Source organism: Botrytis sinoallii, assembly GCF_014898435.1.
Source record: "Botrytis sinoallii strain Bc 23 chromosome Unknown BSIN_013, whole genome shotgun sequence".
NCBI classification, from domain to species: Eukaryota; Fungi; Ascomycota; class Leotiomycetes; order Helotiales; family Sclerotiniaceae; genus Botrytis; species Botrytis sinoallii.
In genome coordinates, this window is record NW_024066040.1 from 657,896 (window position 1) to 684,764 (window position 26,869).

General features: G+C 38.6%; 5 protein-coding genes across 5 annotated transcripts; 3 read left to right on the forward strand and 2 right to left on the reverse strand.

Moving 5' to 3' along the window:
• Positions 1-24: 24 nt before the first annotated feature.
• On the reverse strand, positions 25-707 carry EAF02_007634 (uncharacterized protein; the record flags this gene model as incomplete). Its single annotated transcript, XM_038903682.1, has 3 exons — positions 25-98; positions 157-421; positions 489-707. The coding sequence occupies 3 exons, from the start codon at positions 705-707 to the stop codon at positions 25-27; spliced, it is 558 nt and encodes a 185-aa protein (XP_038756496.1).
• A 2,494-nt stretch (positions 708-3,201) lies between these two features.
• On the forward strand, positions 3,202-6,580 carry EAF02_007635 (uncharacterized protein; the record flags this gene model as incomplete). Its single annotated transcript, XM_038903683.1, has 4 exons — positions 3,202-3,539; positions 3,599-4,534; positions 4,590-4,939; positions 4,998-6,580. 4 exons carry the CDS (start codon positions 3,202-3,204, stop codon positions 6,578-6,580), a joined length of 3,207 nt encoding a protein of 1,068 aa, XP_038756497.1.
• A 1,316-nt stretch (positions 6,581-7,896) lies between these two features.
• EAF02_007636 (uncharacterized protein) lies at positions 7,897-9,389 on the forward strand (the record flags this gene model as incomplete). Its single annotated transcript, XM_038903684.1, has 6 exons — positions 7,897-7,955; positions 8,009-8,103; positions 8,160-8,191; positions 8,256-8,615; positions 8,676-9,201; positions 9,331-9,389. The coding sequence occupies 6 exons, from the start codon at positions 7,897-7,899 to the stop codon at positions 9,387-9,389; spliced, it is 1,131 nt and encodes a 376-aa protein (XP_038756498.1).
• Positions 9,390-10,112: 723 nt separating this feature from the next.
• Positions 10,113-11,714, reverse strand: EAF02_007637 (uncharacterized protein; the record flags this gene model as incomplete). The annotated part of the gene is made up of 1 exon (XM_038903685.1): positions 10,113-11,714. The coding sequence occupies one exon, from the start codon at positions 11,712-11,714 to the stop codon at positions 10,113-10,115; it is 1,602 nt and encodes a 533-aa protein (XP_038756499.1).
• Positions 11,715-12,787: 1,073 nt separating this feature from the next.
• Positions 12,788-14,188, forward strand: EAF02_007638 (uncharacterized protein; the record flags this gene model as incomplete). Its single annotated transcript, XM_038903686.1, has 1 exon — positions 12,788-14,188. The coding sequence occupies one exon, from the start codon at positions 12,788-12,790 to the stop codon at positions 14,186-14,188; it is 1,401 nt and encodes a 466-aa protein (XP_038756500.1).
• Between the last annotated feature and the right edge of the window lie 12,681 nt (positions 14,189-26,869).

A 26,869-nucleotide genomic window follows, 5' to 3' on the forward strand; every position in this document is an offset into this window, starting at 1 on the left:
CACAAATTGTTGTGTGTACCTAGACTAGGCGGGTCGTTCAGGCTGAGATCGCTCCATAGGTCGCGCCTGTGGCATAAATCTCATGCGAAATTTCTTGTCTATGAACATTTAGCTGAGGTGTCGTTGCCAGCTATGAATAGCGTCATATTGACTCACCCTGATATCGAACTTTATATAAGGTCTTGGCTACACATTCATTTTCGTTGACCGACTGACTGTTGAAGTGCTTGCGTACAGCGTTGGCCAATTGTTCTTTGCTCTGCCTCTTATTCTTACGAACCATGCTTGGTGACATGCGGCCAATACTCGATTGAGAGAGAACAGTTTGATTGTATGCACTGTTGAAGGCAGCAGGTGTATTTAATCCGTATTCGTATCGATACCTGTGCAAAAACGATGCGTCGAACTCTGACCATTGTATCTGTGAAGGAAGTTATTGTTAGCCTGTGTGCTTGATCTTCGAAGGTGATGATGGTGGTTCATAATACTTTAGAATTTCCGTCGGTATTGGTATTTCCCGCAGCTCCTGCGATAACACTAGACGCATTGGGTGTGCTATTTGCGCCCGATACATTTGCATTAACTGCACTGCTTGCCACGCGTTTGCCTTTCCCGTTCGCAGCTGGCGTTGAAATTGGATTCCCTTTCTCTTTGGTACTTGAGGCTTCTGAATCATCAGGCTGCTGCGGACGAGGTCCTTTACGCATGTTGGAAGAGGTCGAGAGATGGCCCTAGGCGCTTGAAACTTTGTGCTTTGGAGTGTTGATTGATAAATTCGATATTGAAATTTTGGGATTACATTGGTAGTAAAAATCGTTTGATTTTTTGGTGTTGAAAGATGATTTAGTTGAAAGTTGAAAGATCGTCATAAGGACCCAGGTGGTGAATAAAAAAAGATCCGACACACCACCAGGAAAGTTTACTGGGGCTGAGAAATTGGATACTGCCAGGTAAAGTTTACGTACCCCGGATTTATTAGTAGCGGATCAAGACATCCAGAGCCACTTTACGGGTGATGCTAAATTGCTAATGCACATTAGAGATTTAGCATTCCAAAGTTTGGCAGTCCATAGCAGTCCAATCTCTTCGTTTGATAAGGCATAGATAGCTACAGGAGCTATTTGCAGAACCGGTATCATTGCTGAAGACAGGTAGGTAGGTATTTGATGATTCATTACTCCTTTCATTCCACGGAGAAGTACAAGTACGACGGGAGCACGAACACCCACATAAATCACCAGAGAAGAACTTTATCTTCTCAAATCAATATTGACATTGGGTCATCATGCCTTGAGATGATAAGGACCAGGGAGTCAGTCAAGCGAGTCTCATCGGAAGACGGCGATATCGATCGTAACTTTCCTCATCTTGGTATGCCAGAGAAGATTTCATCACACGGCGCAAAAGCAAAGAAATTTCTATCAGTTCTTGTACTGATTTTGGTCTCGCTGTGGCTCCGGTCTGGCAAGGAAGGTTCAAACGTACCCCTCATTTCTTCCTTGTAAATTTTCCTATTTGGCGTACGTCGTTCCCTATGGAAGGATGGAAAACAGATCTGATTCAAAGACTTATCCTCAATTTAGACCCGACAGCTGTTAAACAAGGTAGAGAAAGAGCCAATCTTTCTCTCCGGACGGTATATCTTCAAGTCGCAGTCGGAATGTTGATTCAGATGAGTTGTACACCAGAACCATAATTCATCTACCTCCCAGGGATTTCATCGAATACTCCGACTTCAAGCCACACAATACACATGACTTCCAAGGTTTCATGGGAACTTGTGACGGGTGTAACTAGAATCCCCCGCGAGCAGGTTGGATGTATCTTTGACATCTCGCAAGATGGAAATCTAGACGATTGTGAACCTCCCCCAAGCAATTCCAACGCGCAAGGTCAGTAGATAAACCGAATTTCTACTTTGAGACATTCACACGGCACACCAAAGAACAAGTATATGCAGCTGATAAAATGAAATTTCAAGGTTGAGATATTATCCAACCACTCCAAATCCTTCACATCGCCTGTTCCGTCGGATTGGCACTGCAAGCCTGCCTAAGCCTGGTAAGCTTAAAGCACAAGTCGATCCTGAATCTGTAAGCAGAGAAGATATTCTGGATGTCTTGGAAAAGCCTTCAATCCTACATAACCCCAACCAGTTCTTAATCTCACCCAACCCATCGGAATAATATTCCACGAACACAAATGAACGTCGTGGTCAATTAATAAGGACTTTAACCCTCAACAGAGTTCAGCAAAGAATTCAAAGTCAGCAGAGAACACGGCTTTCACATTCCAACAATTGATTCTCAAATGATATAAGATTTGTGAGAATCGCCCCCCTCCGCCTCCTCTCTCTCAATCGATTGTTCAAGCAGTTCATGTGCGAAGGATCCAATACACACTCCAATCAGTACGACCAACATTTATTCCCCGGACCGATAGAAGGCGAGCATAATCAGGTCGCAGGAAAAAGAAAAAGTGGTCAAACAACTTGATTAAGCCAAGTTTATGAATGTCTCCACAAGATCCACAGCAGCTTTAACTGATCCACTAAAACAAAAGCTTCCGGCCCCAGACACTTGAAAATCTACGGTTACGGTTCATCAAGTACAAACTCAAAATTTAGCACGAGATATATCGCCTTTTTCCCCTCCATTTCTCACTTGGTGATCGACAACACAAACTTTGGAAGCATGAGTGAGTAATCGAAAACACTTCTTATAGCTGTATACCATGTCAATCTCTGATCTCTACTTCCATTTTCTTTTCTAATCTCATACAAGCGCCCTATGCGCGTTCATCAGCTTCGGTCCACCGCGTGTGTTCTTGCATGACCTAGCCACATCTCACGTTGCGACTCCATCATCTGTCCGACATAGAGTACTCTCGTGTTGACCAGGGAGCTTACAGCACATTTCCCCGCGTTACTCGATGCGCATGAGAGTCTTGGATTATACTGCTGCATTTTGCATCATGTCTAGCTAACCATTCATCTTCACTCATTCACATTGCTTTATCCTGTCTCGTTTTCTTCCTATATAAAATGCTTCATCCAGTCTGACCTCGGACAATAGTAGAGTGATTTCGCCACCCTATGCGCCAATTTCAACTCCCTAAAGCTTTCAAAGACCCCCCGACAGAGTATTGGCAACCCAAGATACCGTACATATTGCGACACTTACTATAAGATAATATGAGATTATGACTTCGATATTGACTGCATATCCTCTGAATTTGCCAGCAAATAACATCACGGCTCAAATCGATCCGCCTGCTATGTCTCAAATGGCCGACCCCATGCTACAACACAGGCCTAATGGAAAAATTGACGATAAGAGTCGCGGTAGACGTCGAAGCCGTATATCAATGAAACCCACAGAAGATGAAGGCGAGCTTTCGCACGGGGAACTTGCAGAGGGTCGCACTTCTGGTGATGATGGTCCCTCGCGAAAACGAAGGAGAAGTCGCAAAGGTCTAGACAAGAAGTTTGAATGTTCTACACCAGGCTGTGGGAAGAGCTATTCTAGAGCTGAGCATCTGTAAGGTCTACACAGTCGCAATAATCTGTGAACTTGTTGCTGACAACTTGTCCATTTAGCTACCGCCATCAATTAAACCATACCCCGAAACAGATATACAACTGCGACTACGAGGAATGCTCGAGAACGTTTGTCAGACAAGATTTATGTAATAGGCATCGAGACCGGCATAATGCAAAAGGTTCACAGCTACACAGAAAAGATTCAATGTTGATTCAAGGGTCACCAGTATCGCAGATTTCACAACCACAATTACCTCAAGGGTCCGCGTCCCCTGAGGTAACAAGACCGAATCTAATGGGTTCCAAGATACGGACAACGCAAATACCATACCAGTCTCCACAAGACATTCGACCTACTTCATATTCGCCAGTGACCAAATCAGCACCCGGAACTTATTCTGGTGCTGGCGCAGTTAACGGCGTAGATGGATATCCATCTGCCAATTACAAGCGCTCCGATTCTGATATGATCCAGAGAGGTCAAAATTCATCATCTGCAGGCTCTAATAGCAGAGGTCAACGACATCAAAGCTTTGGAACTTCTGATACGAGGTCGTCTGATTTCTCCAGACCATTGCAAACAAATGTTGGTCATTATCCTATGCTACCGAATACCCCGAACAACCAAAACTACCATGGCAATCAACCGCATAGTCCGCAGGCATACATAAGCCAACAAAACTTTCCTCCATTTAGCTTACCACCGCCAGGATTTGCAAATGTGGCTGCAACTACGATGCCCTCACGTGAGCCTGAATCACAATTTCAAACTCCTGTGTCTACCGAGTATCCAAATGAGATCAGTCAAGCTCAGCATTCGGGTCCAGACATGGTGCTTCTAGATCAAATGGCTACGTCAAACACAATGCCGGTATTTGGTGGCGAAGGATGCTACAATCGATCTCCATTCACCATACCCGAAGATTTTGTAGCATATCTTTTCAGCAGCCAACAAAACGAAATGGGTCAGATGAGTCAACAGCCTTACGCAAAGTGAGAATCCTAATACAACTACCCGGTTTGACAAGTATCTAATTCACATTTCTAGCAGTTACCCCGACGCTACAGCGCAGTACTATGCGCCCTATTTTACTAACGATATTGGTCTTGGAGGGTTCTATCCTCCTACTTCTCATCAACCCCATCATCCTATGGCTGTAACGAGTTTGCTTGACACTAGCTTGCCGGAGACAGTCTTGTCAGAAGAAAAGAGCCAAGCCATTATTGACTTAATCAAGGAAAGATTCAATGAGACTGGAAACGCACCCCTTGTTAAGCAGAAAAAAGATGCACTTTTTGATGGGGACCGTAGCAACGACAGTCATATGATGAGTAGGAAAATGATGCAAACCTACATTGGTAGTTACTGGTATCATTTTAGCGATCAAATGCCAATATGTAGGATTTTTGTGTTTCGTTATTGAAGTCAAGTAGAGCTCGCTAATTTTCGTTTTAGTGCACAAACCAACGTTTTCTCCAGATAATACACCGAACCTCCTTCTGATTGCAATGATGGCTATAGGTGCCTCTCTTCTTGACAACACGTACGCCGAAGATGTGACGCAGGCTGGTGCGGAACTATCGAATTTCTTGGCGTGGCACCTTAGATGGGAGATATTCAGTGACCAACAATTCCGCCCTCCAGCAAAATTATGGGTATTCCAGGCTCTTTTACTCCTAGAAGTATACGAAAAAATGTATTCTACCAGAGCGCTCCATGAAAGAGCCCACATCCATCACGCAACCACAATCACCTTGATGCGTCGGGGTAGCTCATTGATAGGCCGTTCTGCTTTGGATTCACCCCCGAGTGCGAGAGAACAAGGGCACAATAATTCACGTCAATCGTCAACCTCAGGAGCCAACACACCTGATGAGTGGTGGAATCATTGGATTACGAATGAAGCGACAAGACGAGCCGCGTTTGCGGCATTTGTTATTGACTCTACGCACGCAACGATGTTTGGACATTCTACCGTCATGGTTGCTCACGAGATGCGTCTTCCTTTGCCATGCGACGAAGCCATGTGGAATGCCACAAGTAGTGCTGAAGTTGGTAGATTGGAGTCAACCCTCCAAGCCAATGGAGTGAAGCCTATATCATTTTTGGAAGGTCTGAAACGAACTCTTAATGCTCAAACGGTGCGAACAAACTCTTTTGGTCGTACGATATTGATGGCAGGGCTCTTGAGCGTTAGCTGGCATATGCATCAGCGTGATCTACAGGTCAACTCATTGGGAGTATCACAGGCGTTAGGCGGCCGAGACAAATGGAGAGGGTCCCTGACTCGGGCATTTGACCTTTGGAAACGAGATTTCGACATGTCTTTGCTACAACAATGTGAAACGATGACAGGACCATATGCTTATACTGGCAAGGAGAACAATGTTGTCTATCAGTCCAGGACAGTGCTTCATCACCTCGCACATATGGCAATGCACGTTGATGTTGTTGACTGTCAGATATTTGCAAGAGCGAAACGTCTTCTTGGTCGCACGATTGGATCACAGGACTTGAACAGTGCCCAGAAAAGAATGAAAGACGCTTGGGCACCGACCGCTAGAGCTAGGGATGCGACGTTTTATGCAATCAAATTTCTCTGTACAGTACTTCTTCCCAAAGAATCTACGTCAGTCTCCCACGGCTATGATCATGCACAACCGGATCCACCATTCGATTATTCGGCTCGCGACGATATTCTTCTAAATCGACCGTGGGTTATGTATTTCGCTGCTTTGATTGTATGGTGCTACGGATATGCACTCGAAGGACCGACTAACGCCCCAGTCCCGTCTCCAAACTCAATGGACGACCAAGTTCGGGATATGCGAGCCTATTTGCGACGATTCGGCTCGGTAGATAATCCTGAGGAACTGAAAAAGTTGACTGGTCTCAATGGATGTTCTGGGATGCTGATGGTTTTGAAAAGCGTCTTTGAGAAGACGAGATGGCAATTACTGCATGAAGCTGCTTTATTGTTGACCAATTGTATCAATCTTTTGGGTGGACCTACACCGACACCTTCTCGTGAATTGTGAGGATGTAAATGGCGAGGTGAGAGGAGCGGGCAATGTGTCCTGGATGGAGGTAGTTAGCCTTATGATTGTATAATATTCTTAACGAGGTTTGGAAAGGGGGAGCTATTATTGATATGGTTTGGAACAGATATACTTTGGAAACGATATGGGAGGTTTTCTTTAGTTTTCATGGAATTTCAGGGGAACTTGAAGGCATTGGGAATCTGTGGATACCCAAGACGTGGAAATATGGATATGGATAGGATGTGACTTGTTAGGTTGCATGGTTGAGTAGTTGGGTTAGGGAGTTGATATAGGTACCAATATCATTATGACATATTCACACTGGGATGTCGGATTTATTTCTTTTGCGACTGAAGATAAGGTCCCTGTCAATTGATACTTTTAGGTATTGATCATTAATCTATTGACAAGGAGAGCTTATAATATATTGCCAAGGGTCTTTGGCCTGAGTTGGGCTGAGAGTGTAACAAGGAAGCTATCTAGCATGTAGGTATTCCCTCTTCGCTTCTGCACATGATCCCGAGGAAATGGCCACCGTGTGATATTAAGTGAAGAATAAGCTTGCTGCTATCGTGCCCTGCATTATCTTCCACATGTTTTCCCCGTGGTATTGGTGACATCTAAGTCAACCGCAATGTTTGGACCATTTCTGAATCAAGCAATTTTCGTGTTTTGATCTAAATCCGCCACTTTCATTGGTTTGATGTGAGATTTCTGCCCGAAACCCGAAAGCTTAATCGAGATGAATCTATTGCACTCTGTCGCACGGAGCTCCAAAAAGAAACCTTTGGGGGATCTCGTCCGTGCAGGGACGCAGATCTTCTCCGACCAATTGTTATATTACAGGGTCTCGGGCTAAATCATTCTTAGTACCTAGACTTCTCTTCTCCAACGTCCCAAACATCTTCGAAATTATCACAACAAACTTTCGCTCATGTGGACCTTTCCTTTCCGCCTTCCCTTCTTCGACACTCTACATAATTTGCCATCTAGCCTTTAGGATTTCATGTAATTTCAATATCAAGCCGACGAACTATTCCTGGCGCTGCTCTACTGATAGGTACTAGGTAGACACATATCATTGCTATTAATATGAGATTGTTCCACGCACAAGGACTAACCGTTATTACTTTTTGCTACCCTCATTCTTTGACATCAAACTATTGTTTCAGCACTGATAGTTCCCATCTCATCTCTACTAACACATTTTCCTATAACTACCTATTCACGATCTTTCATTTCTTCAATGTTTCAAAAGACAACAAAAGATCAGAACCTCATTTTCCCAGAGAATACTGATCAATAGTAGAAAAATGTCGAAAACTGTTCTGATTCTCGGTGCTTCTTATGTCGGATTAACAATCGCGCACAAGTCAGTATATTTAACTGTGTGATGTGATGAAGAGAGTGACTAATGCTATGCAGGCTTTTAAAGACAACTCTATCGGCGGTTCCTGAACTCAAGATAGTTTTAGTCTCGCCAACCACACATTTATATTGGAATATGGCTTCAGTTCGAGGTTTGTGGCAAGATATCTATTCGTACTTTTGATCTTATTCTCACAAACGGCAATAGCAATTGTTCCGGGGCAATTCGCAGATGAAAAGGTACGCCAATACTTGATGTTAAATATTCACCAATCTCTATCGGCGTAATTGACACTATTTCCAGATGTTCGCAGAGATTGCGCCTGGCTTTTCCAAATATCCAAGCGAATCTTTCGAGTTCCTCTTAGGGACAGCTACGAGTATGGATCTAGTCGCTAAAACAGTTACAATTAGAACCACTGCGGGTCCGGATTCGGTTCAATCATACGATTCGTTGGTTATTGCTACCGGTAGTCACACCATAGGCGAAGTACCGTGGAAAGGAGCTCCTTCTGGATATGAACAGACTAAAGAACTACTTCACAAATTTCGCGAGAAGGTGGCCAATGCCAAAACTATTGTAGTGGGAGGTGCAGGACCTACGGGCGTGGAGACTGTTGGGGAGTTAGGATTCGAATTTGGAAAAACCAAGGACATAATATTAGTACGTACCGTCGCGTATAGTTTTAGTTCCCAAGTAAATAATATACTAACCGAAAAATAGATAACATCAAACGATGAAATTCTCAAAGGTGCAGTTACCAGCCCCATCGCCTCAGGAGCACAGAAAGAGCTGGAAAAAATGAACGTCAACGTGAGGCTCCGAACGAGGATCAACTCGACGAAAGTTCTCCCCACGAGCCAAACCGAACTCTCATTATCCAATGGCGAGAAACTCGTTTGCGATCTCTATCTACCCACGCTGGGCACGATCCCAAACAGCGAATACATCCCCAAAGAACTACTCGATGGACAAAACTTTGTCAAGGTAGATCAACATCTCCGCGTCCACGGCGCAGAAGATATCTGGGCCGCAGGTGACATTATCGATGCGCAACCAAGTCAATTCGTCTACGCCGATAAACAAGCCCACGCTCTAGCGAAAAATCTCGATCTCGTGCTGAGATTGAAAAATCCAGTCGTGTACAAAACGGATGGCGCCCCCATGATTGCCGTTGCTCTCGGTCGAAGCAAAGCGACGGGCCGCTCGGGAAATTTCAAATTGCCGAGTTTGATTGTTTGGTTTGTTAGTAAGTATTTATATTCCTCTTATTCTTCCTCTTCCTCCTGAAAAGAAAAAAAAGAAAAAAAAAGAAAAAACGAAAGAAAAAAATCTTCCAACCATCACATTATGACCCACTAACTATATCCCTCACCAGAGGGTCGCACGCTGGGCACCCAAAATCTACTTCCATACGTAAACGGCACCAAGTTTTGAACGGACGGACAAACGCACACACAAATCAACAAACGCACGCACACACGATGCAGGATTAATGTAAATTGTAATGATATGGCGATATAATCACGAGCATAATCAGGGGAATTGGACTGCTTGGGTCAGGTCAGGTCAGGTCAGGCGCGCATGCGTGGAGGTTGTATTATATACCCAGGCCGCTTTTGGAAAATGTAGGATACCTATAGCGAGCAAAGGTGTTGGAGATTTTACGTGTAGTGTATATAATATTAGATAATTTTGGTGATTGTTTATATTTATTGATATTGATATTGATAGTACGGGATGGGATGTATGTGTTAGCTGTGAGTATCTTCGCGATGCTATGTAATGCTGTATAATGCTGTGCAATCATTTTTATTTCAGTCTGTCTAAGTTTCTGGATCTATATAAATCTCATGAATACGTCTGCTGATGGTTGATGGGTCGATGGGTGGATGAGCGTATTGTAGTTGTACAAGTATGAAAAAAAAAATGAAAAAGAAGAAGAAGAAAAAAACACCCTGCTCGCTCTGCCCGCCATTCTCCATGAAAATCTAGAATAATCAGACCCCCAAACTCCAATCCCACACACAATCCTGTATTATTCCTTGTTCCTCTACAAAAACTAAAGCTCAACCTGCAAAAAGATACCTGATATAAACTACACCGTGTTCCCTTCCCTTCCCATCCCAAGATCCACTTCCTCTATGAACTACATACACATTACGATCTCTCCTCAACCTGCACCCCCAGCTTCTCCAAGACACTTTTCATCTTGCGATTATCCACAGTCGTCTCCTTCATCTCTCCTCTCATGAATTCATTAAATTCTTCCCATCCATCTAGATACAAATGATGGCCTGCTTTTTGGATAATGACGACTTTTGCGCTACCATTTTCTAGTTCTTTTTCCTCTTTCGATGCTTTAGCGAGAGCTTTTTCGCGCTCCTCTTTACAGGCTTGTTCGGCGGCGTAGCCACCGGCTACATCCATCCAGTCGTTGTCGCCGTACATTAAGAGGATGGGGTAGCCGTGTTCTTTTTGGGTAAGGGATGAGGGAGAAGAGGAAGGAATGGGTTGACGGCCTACACCATGGATGCGGCGGATTAAAGGAGAGCGGGCAAAGGCCCCTGGGGCGAGGATATAAGGGAGTGCGTATTCGCCCGATCCGCGTTGGCGAAAGAGGGAGTAGGCGTACATGTGTAGTGCTTCATTTTCGTTACTGGGGAGATGGGAAAAGCGGCGGGATGTCCAGCCGGAGACGAGACGGGGTCCCAGGGGGCCGGCCCAGCGAACGAGAGAAAAGGGGGATACGTTTGCGTCCCAGAGGTAGGTGAGCCAGAAAGGAAGGGGTCGCTTGACGGGTTCGGATTTGGATTTGTTGTTTTCGCGCTTGTTGCGCATGTTTCCAAAATTGTTGTTGTCACCGGTGGTGCGTCTGCTTGGATTGGAAGAGGAGGATGAAGAGACAATGTCTGCTTCTTGGTCTTGGGTAAATTCGCTTGCGAGAGTAGATTCTTCGGGCTCGGGCATGGCCGCTGAGGTAGCGTAGGGATCTTCAGGAATTCCCACTGGTGAGGCGAGTATCAATTTGTTCAGATGTCCGGGATATTTAAGTGCGTATGCAACAGCCATGTAACCACCCATACTGTGGCCTAAAAGTGTAAATTTGTCGAGTTTCTTAAGAACACGCCATTCTTCCAGCGCATCAATGAACCAACTTTCTGTTTCTGCGATTTTGCCAGCTTGATCCTTTGCACTTATTTTGAAGGGTGGCCGGGTGCTTCGTCCCATTCCTAGCATATCCAGAGCGTATATTTTCCAACCTGGCACTCGACTTAACCCCTCAAAGTTTTTGTAGAAGAATCCGAGACCTGCGCCGTAGCCGTGAAGCATTACCAATGTATCCTCGACTTCTTCTCCCACTCTTTCCACGGAAAACTCATTCAATGCTCTGTTCTTCCCACTCAGTTTCACAAGATTCGAATGCCATTGTCTTGGACCATGAGGATCGTTTATGGAATTCGTTCGCACTGGTGCAGATACAGCATTCGGATCATCGTTTACTGATATTGTTGATGTGCCAGCTGAGACTGGGGCAGAGCCAGTCTGGGTATGTGTAGGTGGCTTTTGTAGATAGGGAACGAAGGACAATACAGTATGTTCCGCGACAGCCGGTGAAACGCTTGACCACCACTGACTGAATGCCGGCTTATAACCTAGAGGAAAGAAGCCTCTTGCGGGGGCATTTTCCTTGGAGTTCTCACGGCGAGAAGCGAGTGGAGATTGTTGGCTTCGAGGAGCCTCAGTATCAGAGGTAGCCATTGTAGTATAGGTGGTAAGATTGGAGAGTCGTTTCAGATATGGGAGAGCAGACTTTCGTCCACCGAATGTGTCCGATGGTCCTGATCGCAATAAGAGCGATATGAGATTTGTTTGATACAACTTGAATGATCGAGAGGCAACGCGTGCACCTCTCAATTGTTTATAAAGAAAGTAATGTTACTTTTACTGTCGGCGGAGTTAAGGACTTTGGAATAGGTACGGCCGGTGGACGCCACTTTAAATGTTTCGCCGGCTTATGGATTGTAGGAGTAGGGAATTAGATAGAAGAAAAGATACTGTGAGAATGGATAAGCATACTGTACTCGAGGGAGAAGGTAGCAAGCAGGAGAAATCATTCAATCATTTGAAGGGGTATTTAAGGGATTATTTGATGTACAAGAGTCAGTCTGATCTATTGACAGGTCGTCATCGTAATGGCGAATGCGAATGCGATCAACCAAACTCGGTGATCGGAGCAACCACAATCCGAAGTTCACCAGTGGTTCCGTAGAACAAGGCCTTGAAAATGGATTATATTTCCTCTATTCGCATTTGCTTCATTCCGATTGGACCTGATGATAGAATACACCTATATTGGATGAATTCGTATAGAATATAACGATTTATTGAATTTACTATAAAATCTGGTGGTTGGTGGTGGTCGATGATTGAAGATAAGATATTTGGTCGAGTAAGAAAACATCCTCCACCCACACCGATGACGGTGTCAGCTGCTTGCATGAAAGTATCCAAAAGAGAGACATAAAAGTTATCATTGCCGAGCTTCTAGAATATTGATCCTCAACCCAACGAGCCAACATCAATACCTATCGGTGAACTATGCCACCCCATATTGCTCCACAACTCCAAATTTATTCTATTGGTAGCTGACATTGGAGTTTGTTTACCAAACAGCGCATTCCATTTTTTTCGTCCTTCAATATAACTTCGTTTTTCCCAACATTTTCCACCCATTGCGCACAAGCCTTCAATTCCACAGTTCCACCATAGCTACGAGGAGAGCATGATGATAGTGCCATAGCTTCAAATACTATAGACGTTCATCCATCGCGATGTCTAATTTCGACCAGATAGTCAAAGGCGCTCCGCCTCCAGGTGCCCATATTCCTCCCATCCCAACTACTGGTGTTACACCGTCCGAACCTTCCATTACCGATCCTCTCGCATCCCTTCCCTCTTCTCCCCCGCAGATCTACCTCAATCTTCTAATCCTCGAAGCTTCACTTCGCGCGCAGTGGCTACAACTTCGCTCACGAAGGCGGCAACATGCGTTCTTTTTGAGTTTGCTGGGGCTATGGATTATATGGTTTGGATATGCCTTATTCCTGGCGCCGAGAGAAGATGGTAGTGGTGTAGGCGGATCTGTATACTGGGTTGTGGAAATGACGGAGAAAATGTGTTTCATGGGCGGTATAGTGACAGCACTATTAATCTGGGGAACTGGACAATGGGAGCGAGGTATTCGATGGCCGCGAAGATTTGTGGGTATTACAAACAGAGGGCTTAGAGGATTTAATTGTAAGCTGGTGGTTATCAAGCAATCTTGGTGGAAGGAATTATTGTCGGCATTATCATTTCTATTCTCGTACGGCTTGTTCTCAGGCAGCAGCGGTGGGAGCTCATATCGATTTGTGGATCAATCGATATTGAAAGAATCGGAGAAGGCTACGAAGAACGGAGGGCATCATGCGCTACGGAATATACACGAAGATGATGATACGAAACGTTATGAAGAAGACTTGGCACCTGGTGGAGATTACGTGAAGCTTTTATTGCTTCCCAAACCTTTCTCTCCAAATTTTAGAGAAAACTGGGATATATATCGTACCGAATACTGGGAAAAGGAAAATGAGCGACGAAAAATATTACGACAGAAATTGAAAGACCGGGAAAGGAAACTAGCAAAGCAACAAGGTGGATGGTTGTGGTGGACCGGGTACCGCGGATGGAGTTCAGGGCATGCGACGGATGTTGAGAAAATTCATCATCGACCTCATCGACAAAGTACAGCATCGAAACGTGATAGGAGTGCAAGCGTACGATCACATTCTCATTCTCGCAATTCATCTCGAAGCGCAACACCTACTGCCGAAGCTGATGAAAGACCCGGCAGTAGTCACACAAGGAAAGCTAGCAGCGCATCTACTGCCTCTGAGCGTAGGAGAAAGAAGACTCTTCCTGTTCCAACCACTGGGCAGAAACTCGCACCCCCTTCTCCCAGAGTGGGGGCCGGAGGTTCCAGATCGTCTACTCCTGATGTTCCATCACCATTAGTTAGGGAATCTAGCTTCACTAGTCTCTCTTCTCTAGATAGTGAGAGGCCGGTTACACCACTCTCAGGCGATGCTGATTCCGCAAGTACTAGATCATTAAGATCTTCTACAAAGGGGAAATCGGGTAATTTGAGGGCCTCGAGAATCGATGCTTTGGCAGCTGAAGGTGATGAGAAATAGAAATAGATATCCTTAATGCTATGAATGTCTTGTCTTTACCCCCCTTCTGTTTATTGTTTGCTAGTGATTCTGCAAGTAGATTGTCATGTCGTACTTGGCGGCTATTATACTCGTGACGATTGACTATGCTTTAAAGGAAAGTAGTACTGTCGTCCTTTTAAAAGTTGATTGATTTCTAGTCGTTGGAGGATGAATATAGACTTCTAGAAGAATGACCAGTGGTCACCTTAGCATTAAATGTATGACATTCCTGAGTCAAGTGACTCGAAAAAATAGTTTGATTCTTGCCACTGCTATCCATAGTCATGTCAGTTTCCGGAAGTCCTCAAACTCATTTTTACGTTAACAATGTCTTTATAGATCCTATGTTCTAGCGAGAGATACATACATGAACAGTTTGTTATCTTCCGGATCGTATTTACAATACTTCCTGTTTAGGGTGGAATATCTGGTTTCTGGATTCGATATATATACCATACAATATCTTTAAAATACAAAATCTACCAGCTTAATACTTGATTGGGGATATCCTCAGTTTTTATCGAGATTCGATTGATAGGTTGTAGAATCTTATGGGGTTAATTGAATTCCTTCATTTTCTTCTTTGATTTTTTTGATGTGGAGGTACAGAGTTTATCGAGTGATTAGTACACATCTACTCAGACATTTATGTTGTGCGGGCTTCGAGTTTAGCAGTGATGGTCGTCTTGATAGCGGGAAGAGAGATTCATTCATTTATTCATTGAGTTATGGTGGTGGTGGTAAAGTTACATTATTGGTTGGTGATAGACAATGTACCACTACCACAACAATGACGATTCATCCATCCATTCATTATAATATATCCTTCAAAAGGATTACAAATGAATCAAAGTTTATTTACTTGGAAAAAGATTAGTCCGTACCACTTCGCACAATTGACGCCTCCAGAAACCATCAATGCAGAGTAGCATATGTGAATCATACGCGAGAGGTGACTCAGGCGAGAGGATACCTTACAATCTTCAAAACCCAAGAAATAAAGTAGGACGTTGATTTGAGGTTATCCACTTGAGTTCCGTGATACCAATTAGTATGAATTTGGATGATACCACAGCGGAAAGATAGATTCCGAGAGAGGGGGTAGTGTATACATTGTGACAGCTACAGAGTGATCTGAATCAGATTATTCTCGAGTGTTATCTGATGAGAATAAATATCAAGCTTTCTTAGAGATTCCCGCATAATCGAGGATTAGTGGTTACCAGCAATAATCAAAATTCTGTCATGTACATGTACATGATTCGCAAAGAAGAAAGATCAATACAGGACACGAAACTCTCCCCTCCCAAATAACATACAATCTATTCCTCATCCTTTTCTTCCCTCTTCCACTGTGCCACACTCACTCACTAATGTCCTCCCTGCGATCCCCATCGCATTTCATATGTAAACGCCACATCTGTAGATCCAGACTCGAAAGAAAAAAATCTGCCGATAATATACGCCTCTTCCTCTTCCTCCTCTTTCGTAATACCACCACCTCGACTACTGGATATCGTATATGCACCTTTTGGGCACGGTAACTTAAGCTTGAAGCTTGATTCTGCGTCTTGTGTGGTATTGGGGTATTGGTTTAGAGTTATATTTGGTGTGCGAGGGATGCATATATGCATGCTGCGGTGGTATTTGGGGGTTTGGTTTTTCGTTTATCTAGTGGTGAATCCTTAGGTGCGACTCTGATATTCGATATTGGATATTACATATTGGATCTGGAGATGTACGGGAATGGAGATTGAGATGGATGGGATGGGGATGCTCGTTTGGTGTACCTTGAGATAGAGGAATACTAGGTACTATGTAGGTAACGAATAAATGGTAGGGTAGCATGTGATGTGGGGATGGAATGAGATGGTGCTGATTGTGTGGGGATAGTTTGATTTGGTATCTTATGTATGCTGTTTAGGATGATGTTGTTAGTGTGAAGAAAACGAATGGATGAATAATATCTAGAAAGGAAGATGGATGGATGGATGGGTGACTTCGACCTAGATACCTAGGTAGCTAGTATTTGATTCCTTTCATGGATGAATAAGTAATTCGTAAGATGATGAGTACGCATATAGCCACCAACCCAAATATAGCACAGATGGATAGATGTTCTTCTCTCCTCACTTTTGTATTTCCTCACAAAAGCAACATACACGTATCAATCATTCAATACATCCAAGATTCCAGAATCCACCCCTTTAAAATAAGTTAGATTCCCTCATCCCCAACTAATACCCGAACATCGGGATCTCCCACCCTGCATGCATTATATGCATCACATGTGTCTCCACTGCAGCATTCTCAAAAAGGAAGGACCTAATATTGCCCGCGTAAATGTGGATTTGGATTTGCATCTGCATTTGGATGTGGATGAAACGTTAAAGTCCGAGGAGTTCTACGGAGATTGATGGGATAATCTTAAGTCTTATAAGCCTCATTTTCGCACCCAATTTAATGACGTGTTTCTAAAACCTTAAATATCAGTGCTTCAATAAAAATATCTAATTGTTAGATTTTCCGATTTCAACCTACAATACCTTCATCAATTGTAATCCAATTCAATGTAAAGTTTGACTAAATAATAATGAATAACTGATTATATTATTAATACAAATTTCAAATGATTTAAGCTCTTTTTAATTGAATTAAAACGAAAGTTTAAAAACAATCTAAAATAGCTCAAAAACATATTAATTTTCAATCTCAAAATCGAATTTTGATTTACTTATCTTTAACTCAATAACTCTCTTATTAAATTAGCTAAAAACTATTATAATCATTATTCTAATTGAAATATTAATTATTGTAAAGAGTTTTTTAATTTGAAGATATATTAATATAGCTAGAAGTGATTGAAATTAAATTTTCTATTTGAATAAAATTAGTGAGATATAAAATTCGCTTATTTTTTCAAAAAACGAGTTATTAAATTGAGTATAATTGTCACGGGTTCACTAGCGTAGTATATTAGCGTAGTGGATGCTTAGTCATCTTTGCTATTATATAGCAAAGTTACATTGTATTACTTTCAATCTCTTTGTAGAATATCATATATCCAATCTAATATCTATCCTTTGCACTGTAATAATATATTCTATCTTTTTAAAGGTCCCATTGCTATATATCAATAGCAATCCGATCTTAACAATAATACTCTAATAAAGACTTTGTTTTTATTTTCATTTTCGTTCTTGTCTTTATTTTTGTTCTTATCTTTATCTTCATTTTTAAAATAATAGATATACCTGATTCGTTATCTACAAAAAACGAAGTTCAAATATTCAACAATTTTAGAACAAGTATTTGAACTATTTTTGCTAAATGGTAATAGTTTGCAAGTAAACTTTCAAGCATTTCCGACCCCGATCTTCGAAATCCAACACTCAGTCTTTCTGAGGATAAACAATCATATTTATATTATTTATATAATATTGTTAATAATTTATTAGAATCACTTTATAATATACAAACTAGGATAAATACAGATCTAAGTAATGAGTATACAGTCCTAGCCGATATACAAACCCACTTACAAACCCAAACACAACTGAATATAGTATTACAAAACCAGCTTTTCCAACTACTACAAAACATACCAGCCCAGATCCTCAATTTACCTACTAATGCTTGGTAACAAATCTTCAAAAATCCAGAAACCTTTAAAGAAAAAAAGACTAATACAATAGTACAACAAAATAAATATTTAGCTTGAAAACAAGGATTACAAATCTATTGAATATCTAATACTATTATATTTGATACTGAGAAGAAGAAACTTTTATATATAGCCTTTCTTATTGGAGGATATGTATATCAAGAACAATTAAAAGATATTAATGATATTTTACAAAATAACTCAGTTTATATAATTATTGATTTGTTTTTCAAAAAGCTTAATAGTCTTTATATTACAATCAACTCTGAGCAGAAAATAGCAATTCAGTTCAATAAACTCAAGATGTTGGAGAAATAGGCCTTTACAATATTCTATATACAATTGAAATACTTAGGCAATTAATATTACAAATCTGATCGAAAAATAATTCTTACTTTAAAACAAAAAGTCTCTAAAGAACTAAAACTTATAATTCATATAAACTCAAGCCTCTATATATTAGATGATATCGAAAAATGAAAAAATAAATTCACAATTTGAAACCAGAATTGCTAGAAGAATAATTATTATAATATAGATTTATCAAAAAACAATTACAATTAATCTTGATTCAATACAACTCCCCCTACACTTATCACCACTCTATATAATAATCTTATAAAACTCGATATAGTTAAATTCCAAAACAAGGTATAATAATACAAGAAGAAATGCCATTTCGGCCTTTACTATTACTACAAGAAATCAAATCACTTTGTTTAGAATTGTAATATAAAAAAATAAGCCGATATATAACAAGTGGTTAGATGTCACGGGGTGACACTAAGCCCTTTCTGTCCTGTCCTGTCCTGTCCTGCTATATATGTGAGAGTAAGGTAGAACTTTCAGTTCTACCTCCTAATCTTTTGGATATTTAGCTTAGTGGTAAAGCTTCTGAATACTCCCAGAAGTAATCCCATGACATTAAATAGAACTATCTTTGGTTATAAGTGGAGCTGTGTAGGGGGCCTATTTATAGCTTACAAGCCTTCATTGGTTTGAAGGCTAGCATATATAGATCCTGTCTGCCTGTCTGAATACCTGAGGCATTAGAATCCAGAATCCTGAAACCTTCTAGTAAGTGATGGTATGGAGACCATACCTTAAGGAGGAGAATGGTGTCACAGGGTGACACTAAGCCCTTTCTGTTCTGTCCTGTCCTGTCCTGCTATATATATGAGAGTAAGATAGAACTTCCAGTTCTACCTCCTAGTCTTTTAGGCGTTTAGCTTAGCGGTAAAGCTTCTGAATACTCCCAGAAGTGATCCCGTGACATTAGAGGATATAATACAGAATCCCCAAGAGGGGTGTCAGGATACAATCACAGCAATATTGGAAGAAGAAATCAATAATTCAGTCAAGACAGACAATATCAAAGCAATAATAATTATAATCAAAATGACTTTCGGGAATATAGTTATCAACAATAGCCCTATATGCAACAACAGCTTAATACAGTCTATGGCTATATCGAGAATAATTCTTTAGTATCTTCGGAAAGTGTTTTTAATATCTCTCCACACAACAATACAATATTATTATTACTATCCAACAGCACATACAAGTTCCCGGGAAATGTATTATCTCCATAATAAGTTGGCTGTAGAGATCATCAAGAAACAAGAAATAGATAAGATACACTATAGATAATACTAAGCCGTTACAACTCAGCTTTATAAATAGCAAATCTCTATTTATTCAAACTACTATATTTCCAATGTATACTTCCCTTTTTAATATGATTAGTTTGATTGATAGTGGGTATTCCAATAAAACATTCACTAACCGATATTTGTTAACCAATATAAAATTTATACCCAACTCTTACCCCATTGCTAATAGCTTTGCTTAATCAATAATAATATAATAAATATTATTACGGAATACTTTATTATACCTATAGCGATAGGATTATATTTAGAAACCTGAATATTCTTTATTACAAAACTCTCTCTTAATACATCAATCATTTTTGGCTTGCTATAGTTATAATGCTACAATCTGTATATAGATTAAGCGAATATAATACTTTCTTTTATTTCTCGATACTATATAATATAATATTGTTGTAAGGGGAGCTTATACTTTTAAGTATTTATAATTAAATCGATCTAGCAATAACCTGATAATACCTCAACTCTTTAAAGTATTAATCCAAAAACTAAAAGAGTCTTGAATATATTATTATTACTGAAGATTGTCTTTCAAAAGTTTATAAAACAAAAGATTATTGATTATTATATATAAAGAACAATAACAAACTTGATAATAATTATAAATCTGAAGACCCTGATATAAAATAAGATATGCTTATTGAAGCAATATTTATTTTTGATGTAAATCATTATTATATAAGAACCTGTAATAGGAATACAGATATACAAGCATAGATGATACAAAACCAGCCGAAAATATATCTAGTAGTAATAAATAAGATTACAGAATAAAGATAAAGAAAACCAAATCCAGTAAGGAAATCATTATTACTTCTTTCAATATTATTACTAATAATTCGAGAATACAAAACAAGTCCAAATATAGAGAATATTCAATAATTATATACCTTAAGCTTTATTTCTTTCTATTAATAAGACAATATTTGTGTAATACGAATTATTTGAAATAAGTTAGATTAGATTATAGCACTCAAATATAAGCTCGATTATATCTTTATAAACAACTTTGCCAAAAATGAGCAAGTTATAAAGATATACTTCAGGAATATGGTAACCTGACAGAAGCACTTTCTATAATACCATTACACTTATATGACTTTGTTCGAGATTACTATAAATCGGCTTATCTATAAAGGATCTTTGAGGCTAATATATCAAAGTTCTTAGCAGAAAAATCAGATCTTAGTGATAAAGAGATATGAAACATATTCTCTAATTAGCTTCGAAACAAATTACTAGCTTTCCTTTCTCGAAATGTTGAGGGTACTATCATTACAATGAGCTTGGGACTACAAAATCGAATTAATGCTAAATAAAGAACCACCTTATTTCAAAAACCGGCTATTATCACTATTGGAACTTGAGATAGTTCAGAAATAGATTGATAATAATCTTTTTAAAGGATTTATTTGGAAATCAAGATCTCGCAATATAGCACTACTCCTTTTAGCAGCAAAGCCAGAAGGCAGAATCCGCATTTATCAAAACTATCGAGAATTAAATAATATTATAATAAAGAATTGCTATTTTCTATCTATTATATAAGAGACTCTTGATATATTATACAACGCTAAGGTTTATTTCAAACTGGATATTATTACTATCTTCAATAAACTATATATTACAGAAAGGGATAAATAAAAAACAGCTTTCATTATATGTTTTGGATTATTTGAATTCCTTATTATGCCCTTTAGGTTATATAATACGCCAGTATCTTTCCAGTATTATTATCACGGGGGCAGGCGGGCGGGATAGGGTTCTAGTAACTTTACCCTAATCTAGCAAAGTTATACTGATTCGGGTAATAGATTCAGATTGAGGATTAAGACATAGCTCAAAGAGCTATAATACAGGATCTTCTGAGTTAAAGATATACGGAATTTTCACAGCGAGCTAGCCCAATCGGGCCCTAGCTCGCTTACACTCTAGTGTAAGCGTTCCTTTCAATCCTTTCTAATAGGATTAGCATATTATATGAACTTATACTATAATATTACCCCCCTCCTAAAGATCGAGCTCCATTGAGGCAGCATGTTATGGTTTACAATCTATAGATAGACGGGGTCCGATCAAGCAGGATCGGGTTTGTTAGGATATCTATAATGAAAATTGCGGATTAGTTTTTATACATCTTTTAGATAGCTTGTAGGTTCTTCGGTTAGCATATCATAGCCGACCCAACGGATAGTATATTTCAAACAAGATTTTTCACAATCTCTTCTTTTCTAACAAAAGTTTAGAATTTCAACAATTTCAAAACACTCAAGGCTGTTTATTTCTACAAAAAGTAATAACAAATTACACTACCCAGAAAACAGGATTATTATATATAGAATATAGCAGATTAATATAAAAAACAGAATGAATCTTCATTAAGACCAGGAATTCCAGTTTATAAACATAAAGGCCTATCGGATTCAAGATCTTGAAGAACCCGAGGTTCTTCCAATCAAGCTTCTTTTATAAATACAGGATCTTAATATTTCTGGTATTCAGCTAGATTAAATTGTCGGATAGATATCTATAGGCAAAGGAACAATAGATATTAGTATTCTTCGAATATCGAGCTTAACTAGCGATCAGTTTGGTTTATAAGTATAAGAAAATAGTTTCTATTTTAATAACGAATTCTTTAGTATCTTATATAACAAAACAATTACTCTAGGATAATACGGGCTCGAAGCCTAGATGAAGATAAAACCTATAATTCGAAAAGAATAAGATTATTCGGATACTTTTGGACTAGGTATTATTAATAGAGAATTCAGTAAGTGAAAGCCATTTTACCCAATCATTCTATAGATATGCTATGTACGATTAAAGGTACTGCTCTAATATCACATTAGTTCTCTCGGTTTGTCCATTAGTTTCGGGGTAATAAGTGATCAAAAGCTTGATAGCTATATTCAAGTGTTTACAGATATGTTTCCAGAATTCAGAGACAAATTGAGCTTTATAATTAGATATAATGAATAAGGATAAGTTATAGAGCTTCTAGATATTCTTCTGGAATAGGCAGGCGATCTCTTCGGAATTGCAGATATTATAGCAGGACAAGAAATGTTTTATTTTTGTTAATTAATCAACTACTATTATGATAGTATCGAAACCAATACTTTCGAATAGATGTGTAATAAAATCTATCGAGATATCTTGCTAAACTCTCTGTAGAATTGGGAGTAGACAGAGAACTCTCTTCTGACCTTTACGATTCGGGATAGCATAGTAGCAACTATAGTAGTTATAAACCCATTATATAATATAATCATAATATTCAGACCAATAATAATTTCGGGATAGTAATTTAAAGATTCGGGTATGGTGTGAATAATCAATGGCAGGCGATTCATAATATAAACAAAGCAGATAGGTTTTCAGGAGATTATGATTAGGAATGTATAGTTTCTCTTGGTAATATAGTAAATTATTATTTTCGGTATATTTGATAAGAATGATTTTTGGGTATTTCGGGGATCTTTTTTGTAGGGATTTCAGAATAGATTCGGATATAGGGTTAGCTTGGTAGTCTTTGTGGAATAGGGTAAGCAGATTGGCAGAAAGGTTTAAAAGGATTTCTGAGTCTTCTAATTATATCGCGGGGTTGGGTATAGATATAGCAAGTGGAATTGCAGGCTTTATAACTTTGTTATTTTCTAGTAAAGTTATAGTATTATCGGAATCTAAATGATTAGTAATATTAGTAGGATCAGGGTTTCTCTAGTTGCAGGTAATTATAGCGAAATATACTTTCTTAATAATCTTGGGTTTAATTAGAATAACAATAGCGGGAAACAGATCGGAATCCAGGTTTTCTTATTTCAGGATAATATGACTTTGATACAGGAAGTATTCATCCTCCTCCTTAGGGAGATCTTCTGATCTCCTGGTTAGTGTATCGGGTTGGCATCTAGTTTTCTAGGGTAATAGATAATTCGAAAATTAAATCGAGATAGAAATTCGAATCAGTGGGTTTGACGATGGTTCAGTAGTTTTTATAGTAATAAAATACTCCAGATTTCGGTGATTGGTGATAACTTGAATTAGGGAGGCGGCACCTTCTAGCTCCAGGTGTCATTCTTTGAAACAATAAATGATAATTAATAGTTCTTTATTGTAAAATCTCATAGTTATATCAGTTATCGAATGTTTTTTAGAGAAAAACATAATAGATTTTAGTATTCCCTTATTATTGTATTAGGAGAATACTCTAGCAAATATATAATTAAAGGCATTAGTTTCTAAGATGACTTTCTTTTCCTAATCAAAGAAAGCCAGGATAAAGGCTTCGATAAACACTCACTTCAATCGGTCAAACGCTTTTTGATAGACAGAGCTTCACAGGAACGGGATATTCTTTTTGGTCAGATCTACTATTAAACTGATAATCTTCAAGAAATCTCTAATAAATTGTTAATAGAAGTTTGTAAACCCAATGAATATTTGGATATTAATTATAATAACAGGCGATTTCTAATTCATAATGGTTCTGATTTTCTCTGGGTTTATTCAGATACTATCCCTTCCTACAATAAGGCCTAGAAACTTGATTTTGGATTTCAGGAATTTGTATTTTTCGAATTTAACGAATAAACTAGCTTTCTGTAATACTTATAGGACTTTCTGAATATAACGAATATATTCCTCTCGGATTCGGCTGTATATCAGAATATTATTTAGATAGTAATGCAAATACATTCAAGTATTCTTACAGGGAATTATTAATAAACCTCTAAAAAGTTGTGGATACTCTTATCAGCCGAATAGTATAATCAGGGAATTCAAATAATTCAAATTGGATACGGAATGTAATCAAATACTTCTGCTCTTCTTTTACTCTTATATTATTAAAGGCAGAGATAATATTAATCTTATTGAAATACTTTATTTTCTTTAGATTATTTAGAAATTCCTTTGTTAACAGTAAAGAATATCGATTTTTAACCAAAAGGTTATTCAGAATGTAATAATCTATATAAAACCGGAGGCCTTTATTAGCCTTTTTGATAAATAGAATAAAAAAAGCGATAGGGAAAGAGTTTAGCCGAATAAATCCTTTTTTAAGATTCTCTTCTAACTATTCTTTCAGAACTTCTAATTCAGAATGGGATATGGAGTATAAGATATTGAAAAAAGAAATAGCTCCTTTTTGAAACGAATCTTATAATTGTATGGTTGATGAGGGAATAGCTTCTCTGTATTCTTTGAAAAGAAGATATCTTTTCAATTTCGGAATTCAAATAATAGGTCTTTGGGGTTGAATACCTTCTTCTTTTTATTTAGAATATTATCGATTTATTCGATTGATATCTAGAATATTTCATATTTCCAGTGGGCATAAGCTAAACAAACTCTCAGAGAGATTGCGGCTATATCCTTATTCTTTAACCCTTCAGGGCGAATAGGTAGATATACAGATTGAGCTTTTGGAGGAATATCTAGTAGAGCTTTTATACAGAATAAACAAGATGGAATATTACAAAATTCGTAGCAAAACGAGCTATCGAACTGAAACGAGTTTATTGTAAAATCAATATAGGGATTGTGTTTCTTAAGCCAAACTATCCCTAACACAATAGGATAGTGGGCTAGCTCGGTTATATACAAAACGATCTTCTTTTCAATATGATTATTAATTCTGAATTCTATTCGAATATAGAAGGTAACTCGATTATCAGACAGAGTGTTTCCATCGAATCCTATAACTTCGAATACTATAGACAATTGGTGTACTGGTATTTTCTAGGAAAACACCCAGTTTCGATTTGCAAAGACAATTCCTTTGCATTCGCTATTGACCATAGTGTATATCGGGCAGATGTCTTTTTCCAAGAGCAGGGTGATAGATAAAATCATTAGATTCGCATAATTGTTTAGTTCATCTTTCAAAGGAAGGCCATAAGTAATAACAATAGATAAACAAAGGGTACACAAAGAATCATTCTGATCGCGGTTTAGGTTAGGTATATTCCGTTTTTCGAATTGACTGAGCTAGTCAGCAAGCAGAAAGGAGAATAAAATAGAAAACAGATAGAGACTCAGCCCCTCAAAGAACTGTTCGATACAGAATTGATTCTTATAGAACTGATTATAATAATAATAATTCGAAATTGAATAAAACAAATATCGGGATGCAAGCAGTCTTGTATCAGGTGGCTGACAAAGCCATAGTGATAATATTCATTATATTCCTATTACAAACCCAGGTTTCTAGCAATATATTCCTTTTTTCCTAAGTTCAAATCCATTGGGTCTCCAGGAATAAACTTTGGGCTAACAAGTTATAAAGGCGGAATAGCGATTATTCTTTAGGATAAAGTTTTAAAAATAATAAAATAAATACAATAAACTTATTATTGATATTAATAGAATTGATTATCGAGTTATTATAAATGATTAGTATATTAACAAAATTCATAAATTGAAATAGGATTATATAATAGTATATCTTATAGTTTATAAGAGATTCCTTGAAATAAAAGCGGGATTAGAATATTATCAGGTATTTCTCCTTTTAAAACAAATCTCTAGAATTCTATAAAAAAGATATTAAAATCAAAGTGTCTTTGCTTCAATATATATAGTTTATTCTATGTATTTTATATTCGATCAGAATTCCTAAAGATGTTTTCGAGATATTCAAGAAGTGCAATATAATTAATAAATTAAGAAATTCTATAGAAGATTTTAGATAGTATAAGCTTATATACCTTTTTAATAAGTCTTTCAGTAATATAAGTCAAATGAACAGAAATTATTAGGAATTTATTATTATTTGTATTTAATTTTCTATATATTTATTGAATAAATCTATATAGATTGGAATAAGTATTATCAAACTCTTTTAGATTGGGAATACATTTACTTAATCGAATGATTAGAGCAGGTACAATAAGTTCAAGGATAAAATCAGTAGGAGTTTTGGGAGATATAGTTTCCAAACGAGTAGATATAATAAACATGGATTCGGTAAGATGATTGAGTAAACAAATGTTTTGAATAGTAATCTATTTGTGCAGAGTGATTTGAATACATTCACGGATTAGGGATTCGGAAATTTCGTATTCGAATAATTTATTAGTTTCCTTCAACTCAGTATAATATACAAATACCAACTAAAGATATTAATACCAAACCTGGGGGTCCTCCAATACAGAAGCGCCAAATTCTGAGGAGTCCCCAGGCCAGCCAGGCAGGTACAAAGCAATTATCGCAAAAGCGATATTTTAATGAATAGAAGCTATATAATATTATGGGGATAGGCGGGCGAAATAGGGTTCTAGTAACTTTACCCTAATCTGGCAAAGTTATACTAATTCG